The 15,765-nt window shown below is 42.4% G+C and overlaps 1 protein-coding gene across 1 annotated transcript; it reads left to right on the top strand.

The window, feature by feature from the left end:
• Positions 1 to 6,881: 6,881 nt before the first annotated feature.
• Positions 6,882 to 15,579, top strand: LOC138610944 (protein FAM240B). The gene is made up of 3 exons (XM_069683828.1): positions 6,882 to 6,966; positions 8,435 to 8,556; positions 15,423 to 15,579. The coding sequence occupies exons 2-3, from the start codon at positions 8,435 to 8,437 to the stop codon at positions 15,562 to 15,564; spliced, it is 264 nt and encodes an 87-aa protein (XP_069539929.1). The 5' UTR covers positions 6,882 to 6,966; the 3' UTR covers positions 15,565 to 15,579.
• The last annotated feature ends 186 nt before the right edge of the window (positions 15,580 to 15,765 follow it).

The raw sequence follows: 15,765 nt of genomic DNA, 5'->3' as shown, positions 1-15,765 counted from the left end.
TTGTTTACTGAGACCTGACTCTGTGTGTGTGTATGTGTGTGTGTGTAAGTGTGACACAACATGCTATTTTTACTAGCTGAGATATGACCCCTGCCGTGTGTGTGTGTCTCACATGATGCCCCTCCCTCCTCACATTAAAGCATTTATTTGAATCACATCAGGTTATTTTTGTGAAATCTAAAACAAGGTTGGTTAAAACAATCGTAACAAATATATCTTCTGTTTATGTCATTAGTAACGGTGCAAAGTATCTATGGCACTGTTATATTTTGGAAAAACCAGCAATGGGCGAAGTGATGTGTAACACTGGGGGAAGTCGTAACATCACAGTGTATAAATAGCCTGCTACAAGTACTAAAAATAACTATGACCATTAAAATAAAGTACCAAATAAAATGGGCCTCATTTACGAACAGTGCGTACGCACGAATCTGTGCTTGAACTGTGCATACGCACGTTTGACGCACAAATCTGGGATTCATCAATTTGTTCTTACCTAAATTTCTTCGTACAAATGTAGAACTCCCTCAGACCATGCGTACGCACAAATGATGAAAGAAATGTCCAAGGAAATGTTAACACACACCCTTTTAACTAAATGCATACTATATTAGAACTTAATTTATTGAAAAAAAGGCTTTAATAGACAATAATTGAATTTACGAATGTATGGACCAAACGTAAATGCCGTGTCATCCTCATAATTTATTGTCATATAATTAAAATCTTCAATTATAGCAGTTGAATTAGTTTATTAAGTTTACAATAGAGTAGAACATGACAAAATGTTCATATTGAAATGTAAAACTATTAAATTGTTTATTGGCCTTGCTGGAAGATATTGCTGCCCGTGCACGCTCCGGAAGAGTGTGCCTTTTCTGGCCTCCACCTCTGCCGCAATTGTTTCTTTCTGCTGATGTGAAATTTTTCTTTTGACCTTTTGAGGCCATCTTTCAGGTTCTTTCAGCTTCTCCGTAACACCGCTCTCTTCATGTGGCACCAAACAGATGTCCTTATATATAGAAATAGAGGCGTGGCAGTATGCTGATTGCAGATCGCGGACACGCGCCTGTCAATTTAGAATGGTCTTATCAGGGCCCGATAAGACAGAACACGTTGCAGGCTGTAAAACGTGAGGCGCACCACACTGCCTTTTTTGTTGAAGTCTACGGTTAAAAAAGAGCAGCTCGCTTTTTTTTCTACTGTTGTCAAGGCAACCACCGAATCCTTATTATATTGTAAACGGACAGAAGGCCCGCCTCTCCTTTCATCCGATTGGACAATCAGAAAAAACAGCCATGACGTCGGGCGCTTTTCTGCTTTGAGTTGAAGTTTCCTCAAAACGCGAGGCGCACAGAGCAGAAAAACGTGAGGCGCTCTGCAACGCAAAAGCAGCGCGCAAAAAGCTTCTCATTGAAAACGAGTCCTTAATGTTTACATCACTTTAATGTTGCAGCGGGTAAAAGTGGAGCTCATTTTTAGTACTGTATGTTCTGCTAGGTAGCTTATTATTGTAAGATTACAGTATCATTTACGTTAGTTGGTTATAATTTGTAATAATATCCATGAGATTAGAAAAACTCAGGGGAGTAAAAAGTAGCAGAAAATGGAAATTCTACAGAAGCCCTAAGCGGACATAAAAAATTCAAATGATATCTCTTTAAACAGTTTTAATGTTTCTATGTTTCAAGCTTCCAGATATTTTTAAAATATTTTTTTCAGGAACAAAAACTCTCCAAACAGCTGAGCGATCCTGTTTGTGTTGAGCTTCAACTATAAATACCTGCATGACATTTACAGTCAACAAGACATGAACAACAGGTGTGCTCACCTTCTTTAAATACATGCACACGTACTGATGTGAAGCTCTGTACTGTAGAACTAAAAACAGCAGCAGCAGTTCAAACTGCCTTTCCTTTAAAAAAAGATTGTTTGTTCATTTTTGCTCGTTAATTTACTTCAAAATCCAGAATTAAGGTCGAGCAGATTCACACTAGGAGCAAATAAAGGTCAATAATTTAATTGATCAATTGATATTGGAATGTGATGTTAAATCTGGGATTCATTTATCGTAAAATATTTTAAACATTGTCTCCTGCAGGTCCACGTGATACATGTGTCTTCTTATTTGAGTGTTAAAGCCTCATAAAAAAAGTCCTTGTTGTTATTGTGAAATGTTTTTATGTGAATAAAACAAAAACATGTAAAGACGATAAATTCTCTGTTCGTTAAGACGCTCAGTGATTTTCTTTATGGTCTGAAATCTTGTAGCATGATTCATTTACTGTTATCATTTCTCCATTGTAGTGATAGCATTATTATTCTTAACCTGTGACAGGAGGCTGTAGCATTGTGCGACGCTTTCAGGTCAAAGGTCAGCAGCAGTCAGCTGTAGTTCTGCTGTTTCTCCACATGAGGGCGCTGCCACACTGAGCTGCAATGTTTCCCTGGTTTCTAAAAACCTGCAGTATCTTATGTTTGTCCATGAGAGCACGAGCAGAGCTCCGCTGCACTTCACTCCCTGTTAGTTAATACATTTTGAGATGTTATTACTTGTTTTTGAGGCACTTTGTGGATCTGCTCCCTCTTGTTTATGTGATGTTTCTTTAGTTAAGCAGGGACAAAGCACAAAGAACATGAACCTTAAACAAGGAGAGATGTATCCATAGTCCCTTGGAAGGTAGTAAGAGGAGATAGACATTATGAGAAGACTAGACATTAAAAGAGTGCAAAACACATCCCCCACCCCCCAAACACACAAGATTAACCCATACTCACAGAGTAAACAAGTCCCCCCACCCACCCCCTCTCCATCACAATTAAACCAGACCTTTTAATCCCTCATCCTCCTGCACCAACACTCAGGTCCTCGAGCATTCTCAGAAGAAGTCAGATTTGACTCTTTCTTCTTGTTTTCAGCAGAAACGAGTAATGAACCTTTTAAAGGTGCTATGTGAAGTTTCAGCACGTTTCAGTTGATTCACAAATAGTTTTACTTGCTCTGTATTCCCAGTAGATGAACAGACTGTCTTGTAAACCTTCTTGTCGCCTCCTCTGTGACGGACTTGCTTTTGTGTCCAATAGTCTCTCTTTTAGCTCTGTTTTTGGTCTCCACCAACTCCCGAGGGAAATGACGGGCTCTTCAGCTGCTAAATGCTCCTCTGTGTTCAACAGCTTATCTCTAACTGTGTCTGTCTGCTGCTTGTTGATGAGCAGGTAACATACAGCAGCTTTTTATGTGAAAACAACGCCAAGATAGAGTGAACCAGGACATTACCAGGAACAGCTAATTGAGCTAAAACTCAGCGAAAAGTCGAGATTCAGCTGATATCTGAACACCAGAGACATAAACACACTCTCGCATTGCTTTAACATTGTGGTCTGATTTATTGTTTCTCCTGCATACCCACAGATCCCTCTGTTTCTGCTGTTAATCCAGTCGGCTCTACCAGGCACATAACTGGATGTGTTAAATACAGACAGACAGATAACTGCTGTCTCACTGACCACATGAACGGCCATCTGCAGAGGAAGGCTGGCGTGTTGGACGGTCTGTTCGTCCAATAAAGCGCACACAGATTATCTGTCTGATATAATGAACAAATCTCCAAAAGGCTCCAACAGCACAAACACGGCTCAGAGGTTACGTTCAGTGACTGAATTAGCTGAGGGGACACCTAGCAGACAGCTAGCAGCTCCCCCCGTCACTCAAAGAGGCCACGCCCCTAATGATACATCACTTTAAGCCTTAATATAATGTAAACAGGTGAGCTGTATAAAGATTCTCCCCGTACAGTTGTCATGAAGAGAGAAATGAGCTATAGAGACCCAAACTGTTTTTTGTACCAGGCTGTAAACATGTTTATTTCTGCTGTAAAGTTTAACATGGGGCTCTATGGGGACTGACTCACTGCTGGAGACAGCCTCAAGTGGACTCCAGAGGAACTGCAGCTGTTGCCTCTTCCACAACGGCTTCTTTTTTCAAAACCGGAGGTTGCTGCTTGGTTTCCGCTCCTTATGCTAAGCTAACAAGCTGCTAGTTACAGACATAAGAGTGGGATAAAGAGAAGAGCACTTCCTGTCATTCGGTGTCGTTTGTTTAAGGGTCACATAGCGGCAGCCGTGTGACCCTGGCATGTTGGAATTATAACAGACTGTTTATACACCTGTGTGTGCGTGTGTGTGTGTGTGTGTGTGTGTGTGTGTGTGTGTGTGTGTGTGTGTGTGTGTTTGTGTGTGAGTGTGTGTGTGTTTAATACCCTGGGGTAGCATCCAATCACGCCCCAGGAGGGTTTAAATATCAAACATGTGTTATCACCCAACTGACACACACACATACTCGCTCTCACATACTCGCTCTCACACACTCACAAACACACACACACACACAGTTACACACACACTCTTGTAAAGTGTCTTCTGAAGTTCATGACATCATTGTTGGAGAGATCACTTTCTTTTCCTAAACACACAGTGATATGTATCTCTACAACACACACACACACACACACACACAGACACACACACACACACACACACACACACACACACACACACACACACACAGACACACACACACACACACACACACACACACACACACACACACACACACACACACACACACACACACACACACATAAACGTGTAATTTATCTGTAATGATGCAAGATGTGACAGCTGTCAGAGTGCTGACAATGTGTCTGTGTGTGTGTGTGTGTGTGTGTGTGTGTGTGTGTGTGTGTGGGATCTTAACGTTTGCATGATGTCATCTTTGTTACATCTCACATATAAACTGTAGATCTAAACAGCTCCTCCTCCTCAGCTCCTTCAGCTGTTTGTTCTGTGGCTGAATATCAAAGAGAAGTGAACCCTGACAGTGGGATCATTTCAAAGGTTCAACTCTCTGATTTTACTGTCTTATGAATTAAACAATAATCAGTGATTTTAAAACTATTTGACGGTCTTAAACGTGTCAGTCTTTCCCCGTGTTTTCTGGACCTGGTCCCCTTTCGTTGGATGTTTACTTCTCACCTGCTCCTCATGGACGCTCCAAACGTTAGCCTCTTTTTCCCACCAGGTTATAATATTCTTTTGAGTCTGCTGTAGGATCCTTTTCTCTGTATTACTACCCAAAAGGTGCTTTTTGACCAAAAGTACCAGGAACTTCTCGTCAAGGAACTAAATGGTTCCTGTGGCCCATCATTGTCTGTGTTTCCACTGCAGCCTAAAGTCCCGAGAAGATTTTGCAAATCAGGTCAATGTCGTATGGAGAAGTAATAAAAGTAACTGCACTACACCGCCAGTCCAGTAGGTGGCGGTAAGAAGAAGATGAAAGCCATACAACAAAGACGATGTCATAAAACGCGATAAATGGGCCGGTATCATTTGTGCTATACTATAGTTAGCCTGTTAGCATGGAGGAGATTGAACTTGTGCTGTTTTTGATCCCGCTTTATTGTACTGCAGATGGACTCATTGAATCGATGATAACAGTGAGCTTGCAGCTGCTGCCTTTTAAACATGGTGGGTGAAATAAAACGCTGCAAGTACTCGAAAATCAATTACCCCGGAACCAAATGTAGGCCCTGGTTCCTGCTGTTAAAACGCACAGAGTTCCTCAGAAGGTTCCTACTTCCTGGGGAAAGTTCCTGCTGTCGAAAAGCATCTAAACCTGTATTGTATTTAAACAAGAGTCCTCAAGTCGAGTCCTGTGCAGGGGCGGATCCAGAGGAGTGGCCTGGGCCCCCCTTGAAATGTGGTTGGCCACCCCAAAATCCAAAACTATGATTGGCTATTTGCCTTGTCAGAGGCGGGACTTATGTTAAGCCCACCTGTCCGGGCTGTGTTGCAACAGGCTGCTATCAGCTTTCTTTGCATTCCAATGTGGCACATTTCCTTTTGTTACTTTAAATTGTTGCTCTGGACAAACATCTTCTTTCTGAGTCCTTAAAGAATCAAGCTTAGGAGATTTTATTGTTGCCGCTCTCTTGTGTTACTTTTTAAATCAGCATGATAAGAACTAAGTTTAATGACAGAAACCATGTTTGAGAAAAATGTATTTGACGTGTATTTTGATTTTATAGTTTGACTCATGTCCCATCTGTTAACATGGAGGAGGCGGGCTTTATGAGCTATACTGCAGCCAGCCAGCAGGGGGCGACAGAGAGGGGTTGGCTTCACTGTTAGGGAGCTGTCATGTCAGCCATCTTTTATATACTTTTATACTTTTTTATACAGACTAAGGTGTGGAAACATACTTCATGCCACCCCTGCATGAGTCAGTGCCTACACAGCAGTTAGAGATCAGTTCGCTGTCACTCCTAAAGGCTATAGACAATATCTGATGGGCTCAAAGATTGACATTAGGCGAGCGTTACTGTCGAGCACTGAGGTTAGCGAGCCAACTCTCTGTTTATAAACCAGGGGTGGTAGTTTAAAGGTACTATGATAATAAAATCACACACAAAGAAACAAAAATAAACCAGTTTGTTGATTTTACATCGCAGTGTGTCTGTGGCTTCTCTCACAGAAAGTTACTGTTGTTGTAGTTTGTGCGACGTCAGTGGTTTGTTTTTCACCTGTTAGTGAATGATGTTGCTGAAACACCTGTACTCAATTAGCACTAAGTGTGTCCACTGACTTTTGGCCACATAGTGTATCGTTAATTCTGCCCGTCCCTTCCAGCAGCGGTCAGAAACCTCCACAGGGATCTACTTTATTGGCCAATGAGACGCAACACTGGAATCAAGTCAAGTGATAAAAACACTATAAATAGGTTAATTCACACCTCTGATCTCTTCCTCCATCCTCTCCATCCCTCCCTTCCTTCCCCCCCCCCCGTGTGTCCCTGCAGTCCAGTTAAATCCCAGTACATTGTGGGGAGAGAGAGATGGACGAGAGAGCACCACACAGAACCGAGAGGCTGCGAGGCTGACGGACGCTCAGCTGAAGCTCTGAACCAAGGTTTGTGTTTGTTCCCTCAGTTAATCTAAAATATTTCACCTGTTTATCATCAAAGAGTTTATCGTCATTTACAAGCTTTTATTTTTAAATAGTATACATAAACTGATAAACTTAGTAGGAGGGTAAAGAGGTTTAATTCATCTTCTTCATCAGTTAAAAAACAGCTTTAAGAAACAATACAAATATAAAGTTCACTGCATGTTTTCACACAGTCTGCAGCTGCTCTGTGGCGTTATTATGGTCAGATTATAGCGAGACTCATGAAACATTATGTTGCATAGAAACACTTTTTATTGAGTTTGTATTTTCATGCCTGATTTGTTGAAATGTACTGAAGCATTGAACTTAGAGACTTTATTCCAGAATATTTTAAACTATATTTATCTGACAGCTGAAGATTCTTTCTACATCTTTAGTTTATAAATTATCCTGGAATCTTGTTTGTTTAACCAGACCAGCAGAAACATTTAAATACTGTTTATGAAATAAAACACTTTAATATATGTGAAGTGAATGGAACAGATCTTTGAACACTTCAGACGCTTACACATTTGCATGTTCATTGTGATGAAATGAAGCAGAACATTTAATGTAATTTAATGTAAATATTTTCATGGTTTTGTAGTGATACTTTCACTTAAGATCTAAATACTTAGTATTACCATTATCTCTTATTAATAAAGCTATTATTTTTGCTTTAACAAGAATTTACTGTCTTTGAAAGTGCAATTTAATCAGCTGAAAAATATTACACTCATTTACTAAATTTAGGTGCTTTACATTAGTTTTTCCACTTGATGCTACTTTCTAGTTCTTCTTCTTCGGGGTAGGCGGTAGCTCAGTCCGTAGGGAATTCCCGATACGGACCAACAATGGCATTCGGGCTGGAGCTGGAGAGGAGCCAGTTCAGTTCCTGGGCGCTGTCGGCACTGGGGGCACCGAATCCCGCAACTGCTCGGGGTGCAAGTCCATGTGCAGCCCCCTCACTGTGACATCTGTAATGCATACAGGGTCCTGTTTGTGCATGTGTGTATTTCAGGCCTATATGTGTAGCATGTTTATCTAGCAGACTGAAACAGAGTCCTCTGGGATTAATAATGTCTTCATCCTCTTCACTACATCTACTACAATTTCGAAAAGAGCCATTCATAAAAAAGTGTACTTCTACTTTTGATCATCTTAATAATATTTACGTTATTTTACTTGTGGATGCAGAACACTCTCCTCTGCTCGCACTTCTTTTACTTTTGTGGTCATGACAAAAGAAACGTAGTTCTTCATCACGGGTTGTTTTGAGTTTCTCGAGGCCGTAGATTTTCCGAGCCCAGATGCTGCGACATAACTGTTTGGGTTTTTCACAGGTGTGAAAGACTTCACCCAGCAGAGGGCAGTGAGACGAAGCTCTTCAGCTCGGTTTTACGTTATCTTTAGTTGGAGGATCAGTACTGTACTGTTTATGTTGTTGCAGATGAATTTGGCTCTGATCCACGACAGACTGCACATTAAGACGTTCTGGGAGAAGAGGATCGACTCTGAGTGTCAACATGTTGAGAGCGAGGAGCTGAGGAGGAACAAGAGCGCGCTGACGAAGTAAGAAACAGTTACGCTGCAGCCGATGCATAAACGGGCACTTTCTAACTGACTGTTGCAGGTGGTTGATGTGGAGCTGATTTACACACCTCTCCTGTTGAGTAGCATAATATGTTTGACATATATGATGTTGTACATATATTTTAATTTCTAATAAGTTCATATGTTTTATACTTAAAACACTGAAAACGAGCCAAAGCTGTCAGATAGTGGAATTCATCCATACATTATCCATACCGCTTATCCTGTTCAGGGTCACAGTGGGGCTGGATCGTTTTACAGGCAGGGTTACACCAAGGCTTATCAACCTTTCACGCTCACATTCACACCTACGGGCAATTTTAGAGTCACCAGTGAACCTAACGAGCATGTGTTTGGACTGTGGGAGGAAGCCGGAGTACCCGGAGGTAACCCTCGCACGCACGGGGAGAACATGCAAACTACAGAAAGGCCGGCTACATCTGAACTGGGATTCGAACTAGGAACCTTCTAGCTGTGAGGAAACAGGGCTAACCACTGTACCACCCTGCAGCCCTGTAGTGGAATTAGAAGTGCAATATTTCCCTCTGAGATGTAGTTGAGTAGACGTATAAATTAGCATAAAATGGAAATATACATGCAGAGTACAATATATCAGATTTTCAGCACACGTCACTCCACTGTTCATATCCGTCCACTGGCTCCCAGTTGCTGTTTGCACCAAATTCAAAACCCTGTTGCTCGCTTACAAAACAGCAACAAAAACAGCTCCTGCCTACCTGAACGCCCTCATCCAGGTCTGCACTTCCTTCCGCCCACTACTCTCTGTCAATGAAAGGGTCCTGATACTCCCATCACAACCTAAGTCTCTAACTAGACTCTTCTACTCAGTAGTTCCCCAGTGATGGAACGAGCTACCAAACTCCATTCGGTCCGCAGAGTCCCTTTCACCTTTGAGAAGAAGCTAAAGACCCAGCCCTGAACACCTCCGCACTTAATATTGAGGATGTTGTTGATGCTACATTGTGATATTACATTTGGTTTCTACTGACTGATTAATTATCTGGGCCAGTGGCTGTGCTAGCAGCAGGACAGAGGGTCCTCATTCCCAGCCAGACACCCCAGCTCCTAGGGGATCATGGGGTGTTACCAGTCCTGGCGAGAGGTATTATCCCTCCAATTACTTTGAGGTCGGCCTCTTGGCGTCCTACTAGTTGGATGTGCCACAAGCAAATCCACAGGAGATCAGATTCTTCACAACCTCAACTGAGTCCTTGCCAAACAAGCACTAGCAGTTCTACTCAAACCTAATCCTCAGTAGGGTACAAGGCCTCGAGATACTTAACCAAGGGGAGAAACCACAGCCCCCATTTCAACGGGGGTAAGCCATAATATTCCAGAGTCACAACCATGATCTCAGACATGGAAGTGCTGACTCCAATCCCAACTTTGTTAAAGTATAACCCCACGACCCCGAACGAGATAAGCGGTATAGAAAATGGATGGATAGATTACTAGTTGCCTCTTTCCTCTCCAGAGTCCCCAAACTCCTCAACAGACAGGGTGGTTTCCAGTTGAGTCCCTTAAATATTATGGTTCCATCCATCCTTGAACAATATTCCCAAACAAAGACAACCGTTCTTGTGATTTGGAAAGATCTTTCTGCCTCTTCCTTGGGCAGTTTGGCAGGTTTAAAAGGTCAACCAGAAGTCCTCTTCCATGACCTCCCCAAACTCTGCAAGCACAGTAAATGTCCCAATCCATTTGGTCTGATTGGTCTGGTCTGGCTCCATGAGTAAAAGAGAACCAGTGTAATCCAGGGGTAGTCCTTACCTGAAGGTTGAAGATCTTCTGAAACCCCCTTCCCCTGCACCTTTCCAACATCAGGTTTTGGAATGGCTGTGTCCAACAACTTTTTTTTAACTTTCCAAAGCTGGCAATTCATCACCTGTTGCCATTTCATGTTGTCATCGGCCAGCCATGCACGTTTGAGAAGGAAGGCAGGGTTTGAATATCTCTCTGAAGGAGGGAACGCCTGGAAGTAGCACCATTGTTCCCATTTGTACATCGAGAAAGCTATAAACCCATTTTTCTTGCATTGGTTGGACAATAAGATGTTTATTCTTGGTTGTTTGGTGCATACTCCTCCCTAAAGGCCAAACACCATGCGCACACCTACAAGTCCACCTCCAAGGCCTTGATCCAGAAGAAGACATCATTATTGGCAAATTGTCTCTTTCCTGGAGATGCAGGTCTATCGAGTCTCTAAATATGGTCTGTCTGTGACCAAACTCAGAATGAATGTGGTTTCATTTGTGGTTGACATGTGACTGTCTGGCAAATAGACACATCTAAAAACAGACCATGTCATTACCAACAGCCTCTCATCTCTCCACGAGCTGGAGGACATACCAGCACAAGCACACACACTCAAGCCTCTCAGACAGCCTGGTTGTTAAAGGTCTACTGTAATTATGATCACTAATGAGCCGAAACGTCAGCCGGACTGTAACCTGAACTCACAGCACTCTGCAGACTGTACCATCAATAGTTCAGAGTTCAATAATCTGGAGGTTATAACTGTTGTCACGCAGACCATGAACAGGAAAGACGGCTTGATTGCAGTACATTAATCATAAGGTAACTTTAACAAACCTTTTCTGTATTCTGTTTGTTCGACCTTCTTTGTCTGATCTTTTCACACCAACACTTTCCTCCCAGCAGTAACACAAACACAAAAAGGTTCCTTTTGGTGTACATAGGATATATTTTGGACGGCAGGTCTGTTGAGTCTGTTGGTCAGTCCACCACTTTGATCCAGAATGAACTATCTCTACAGCTACTGGATGAATTTGATAATCTTTTGACTATTCTGCTGGAGCCCCTTGGGGTCAACTTTGAGTTCATGTTCCCCTCAGGTTAAATTCTAATAACTTTGGAGTTACTCTGACTTTTGATCCCGCGCCATCATCAGGTCAATACTTTAATTGGTTTGTGACCAAATACTTGCCCATCAACCTCAGCTGTATGTTGTGCTCACTGCTAAATAACAAATGTTAGCATTCTTATAAGCTAATCTGAGATTGTGAACATTGTAAATATTTACCTGCTTAACATCTGCATGTCAGCTTGCTGAGTTTAGCATTTAGCTCAAAGAACAACCGTATCTGGGCTGCACAGTGGTACAGTGGTTAGTGCTGTCGTCTCACAGCTAGAAGATTACTGTTCAAGTCCCAGTTGGGGGCCTTCTTTATGGAGCTACCATGTTCTCCCCGTGCATGTGTAGGTTCCCTCCAGGTACTCCAGCTTCCTCCCACAGTCCAAAGACTCATTACTCATTGGTGTATTGGTGAGTCTAAATTGCCGTAGGTGTGAGAGTGAGCGTGAAAAGTTGTCTGTCTCTATGTGTTAGCCCTGTGATTGACTGGTGATCAGTCCATGTATAACCCTCTTGCCCAATCACAGCTGGGATAGGCTCCAGCCCCTCCCGATAGTGGTATAGATAATGGGTGGATGGACAACCGTATCTAAATACAGCCTCAGAAAGGTGCTAGCATGACTGTAGAGTCTTGATCTGGTTTATAACTTTTTCACTTGTTCAGTTCTGATTACATTTGTTTCTTTTTTTGGTAAGGGTAGCAACATGACGCCAGAGTAATAAGGTGAAGACACAGTTGACATTCTGCTTACTCAGGATCACAGATTCAAGTTAATCAAAACTAAATTCAAAACCAAGCAACAAAGACGACAGACAGTTGCTCACGTAGACTGTATATAAGAAGTTGACGTAGCCGTCCTGTTTCCTGAAGCAGAAAAGTGGCCATATTTGGAAACGCCTTCATCCTGGTGGACAGGTTGCCTTGGTAGCCACATGTCAATCACAATGTAGCATGGCCCCTAAAGTATTACCTGCTTTGACACCTACTTTACTTCAAAAGGGAAGGGACCATAAACTACATACAGAAGCAGGAACATTTTCTCACCCAGTGAAGTGGAAGCTCTGTTCTGGGACCACAGCAGTTTTAATGGGATGCTCCGGCCTATAGTAGCCTATATAACCTCCTATTAAACCTTCACCTCTTAACATTACATCAACTATTAGCCGTATCCCTCCTAACTCCCCTCTTCTCCTTTTCTATCCCCCTTAACCTCACACCACCTCTTCAGCCCATCACACCTAATCCCCCTGCTATCCATTACTCTGTACCCCTAATCCCCACCCTATCAATGCCATGTATCTCTTAATCCTCCAGCTATCTGTTACCATGAGCCCCCCAACTCTGAGCTATCTGCTCCCCCGCCGCCTCTAACCCCGGCTCTGGTCCCTGCTAATTGTGTACGTTATGTGTGACCTGGCCAGAGGCTGGAAAAACTTGTTGCAGAGAGTGGAGGTGATAATCACACAGCGATGACTGATGGAGGCCGGCTGACTCTCCGGCTGCAGCACGGATACACAGAGGCTCAAATTAGAAGATATTCTGCTCTTAACGATAACATCAGGACTTCTTCGGCCAGCGTGTCGGGGGGAGATGAAATTAAATTCTTAACATGTCTTTGATGCAAAGTTTCCATTTTAGTTTTAAGCTGGGGCTTAAAATACACCTTTACTTATTAGTCTAAATACAGAACAGTTAAAGTACAAATCTGCAACTGTTAAAGTTACTGTCAACCAAACGCCTGTAGTCACCCTCCAAATCTGGGTTTAGTTATTTTATTAAGTCAAATTATGAAGTGTCCTGTGGTTCAACATTCTCAATGACAGGACCTGCTTTTCTTAACAAAATATTTTTTTGTTTTTCTGAATAAATTATTGCCTAAAAACATCTTGTTTTGTCTCCGTTTCAGCCCTCTGTCCTTAGTAAGAACATCCTTTTTCTCCCATAAAATAACTTCCATTTTTAAAGTCGAGCTGAAACGGCATTTCGAGAGTATCTAGCTTCCGTATCGTGACGTATTTCCGAGTGAAACAGGACGTGCAGGCGGGACATATCATTAGAGGGATTTGATTTGATCGTTGAGAAGTGGGCGTAGACAGATGTTCTCCACAGCGCAGTAGCTAGCTAACTGACCGAGCGTTCTTGGTGCTCTGAGGCTAAATGCTGCAGGTTGATTGGTTGAAATTGTTTGGTGCTAACTTACGTAAGCACACGTGAAATTTAGTTTTACCGGAAGAAAAAATGATCGGATTTTGATATAAGAATACGAAGAAATTGATTTTCTGTATTTTTTTTGGCCTATATTGTCAAATAGATGCACAATATTACCGGGGATGTGATCTAAAAGGATTAAAATGACATTTTTCATTTCACCTGGACTTTAAAAAGTTCTCCATCGTGGATTCCAGCCTACAAACCCCTTTTCATGGTGTGGAAATCCTTTTCCAACTGTTCTGAGACCAACGCGACTTTACTGGAGCTAAAGCGCTCCCGTCAACTCTATCGTTTGTCGTAAGGTTGTCATACAACTCAGTCCTGGTTGTCTTAAGCCAGTATTTTCTATCAAACGTGCTAATATAAGCAGGAGTTCTTAATATTGGCTTATGCATATAATCAATTTACACATGTGAAATAGGAGGGCTCTTCTACACTAAATGTGAAGCAGCAAACCTGGTACGCAGTAAACATGGAGGGGACTCCGGTGTGCAGCAGCGGTGAACTACAATGAAAATAGGACGGGACAAAATACGTCCCAAGCAGCCTGCTAGCATGTAATGCTAACATAGCTTATAATACTGCCTCAATCATAGCAGATAAACGAGAACACTGCACACACAAGGTTCGTTTGAGCCAGAAGCTGCTGTTGTTTCTGTCTATTATTCTTTTTTCTTCATGTTAATTTCCACCAGGAGCATGATGGGAAATTAGTTGTAGTCTTGTAAATAGTGACCCCGCAGGGTCTTTGCTAAATCTTAGTGTCTGTGACAAAAACATCCCAGATGTGAGACGGGGTCAGACTTTAGTCTTTAAGAACTTTCTGTCTGTCTGTCGAGCTTTGTCTGTCTTTGTGTCCGTCTATCTTTATGTCTGTCTCTTTGTGCTTCTCTTTGAGTCTGTCGTCATCTTTGTGTCTGTCTGTCTGTCTGTCTGTCTCTCTCTGTGTCTGTCTTTATCTTTATGTCTGTCTCTCTTTGTGTCTGTCTGTCTGTCCTTGTGTCCGTCTTTGTCTCTCTCTCTCTTTATGTCTGTCTTTCTCTTCGTGTCAATCTTTGTGTCTGTCTCTCTGTCTGTCTATCTTTATGTCTATATTTCAGTCTGTCTGTCTTTGCTCCTGTCTCTCTCTTTGTGTCTGTCTCTCTTTGTCTCTCTCTTTGTGTCTGTCTCTCTTTGTGTCTGTTTCTGTTGAGGTCAGACGGATTGTCGGCAGCTGAAAGAACAAATGGAATAATCCAGAAAACGCGACAGGAAGGTGTCAAAGAGACGGTGAGGACAGCTGACAGTGAGGGCTAGGTTACAGACACACACACAGCACACACAGCACACACAGCGACGGTGTGTATTAGCTTGATAGTGAAATAAAGATATCAAGAGAAACGCTGATGCGACAGTGATAACTCCCCAGCTGTCACCGAGATACCAGATCTGCCTGAACTCAGCAGCACATTAAACACTCACTATGACCTCAGCGCTGCTGCTGCGCCCGATGTGACGACTGAGCCATCATCAGATTCAGAGATTCAACCTGAAAGAAGCCTCTGAACAATCGGACTTTTCATGTTATGGTCCTTTGTGTTGCAGTTTATATTTATTAGCAGCTTTGTATGAGATCGAATTGTAATGTTACTTAAATGAGACCTTACCTGTCCGTCGTGTCGCCTCTAACAGCCGGTGGACTGATTTTTAATCTGAACTGCTTAACTTAATTAAACTTTGGTCTCTGTGTGTTTTCAGGCTGAGGGGCGAGTGGCTGGTGCGTCTGGAGAATCGAACCAAACACCTGAAGAGCCTCAACGACAGCTACGTCAGGAAGGCGAAGGCGGAGAAATCAGCCGACCAGACGGTTCAAACAAATGAAGACGCTGCTTCATCCTAATGTTTAGAGCAATAAAGTGACTTTTTGGAAAATGAACGACTCGATGGGCTTCATTCAGCTTTTAGACGTTTGTGATGTGAGCAGGAATGTGAGGCTGAATTGTAAAGATGCTTTTTAGTGTTTGTTTTGTTTGAAGTGATGCTGAAGAGACAGAAGTGATCTTTATGCTAAGCTAGGCTAACCACATCCTGACTTCAGATC

Source organism: Semicossyphus pulcher, unplaced genomic scaffold (assembly GCF_022749685.1).
Source record: "Semicossyphus pulcher isolate SPU_LCO1_2020_fin unplaced genomic scaffold, fSemPul1.0.p SCAF_6, whole genome shotgun sequence".
Taxonomy (NCBI): domain Eukaryota; kingdom Metazoa; phylum Chordata; class Actinopteri; order Labriformes; family Labridae; genus Semicossyphus; species Semicossyphus pulcher.
The sequence above is the reverse complement of the archived record's forward strand: the minus strand, read 5'-3'. Positions and strand labels throughout refer to the sequence as shown.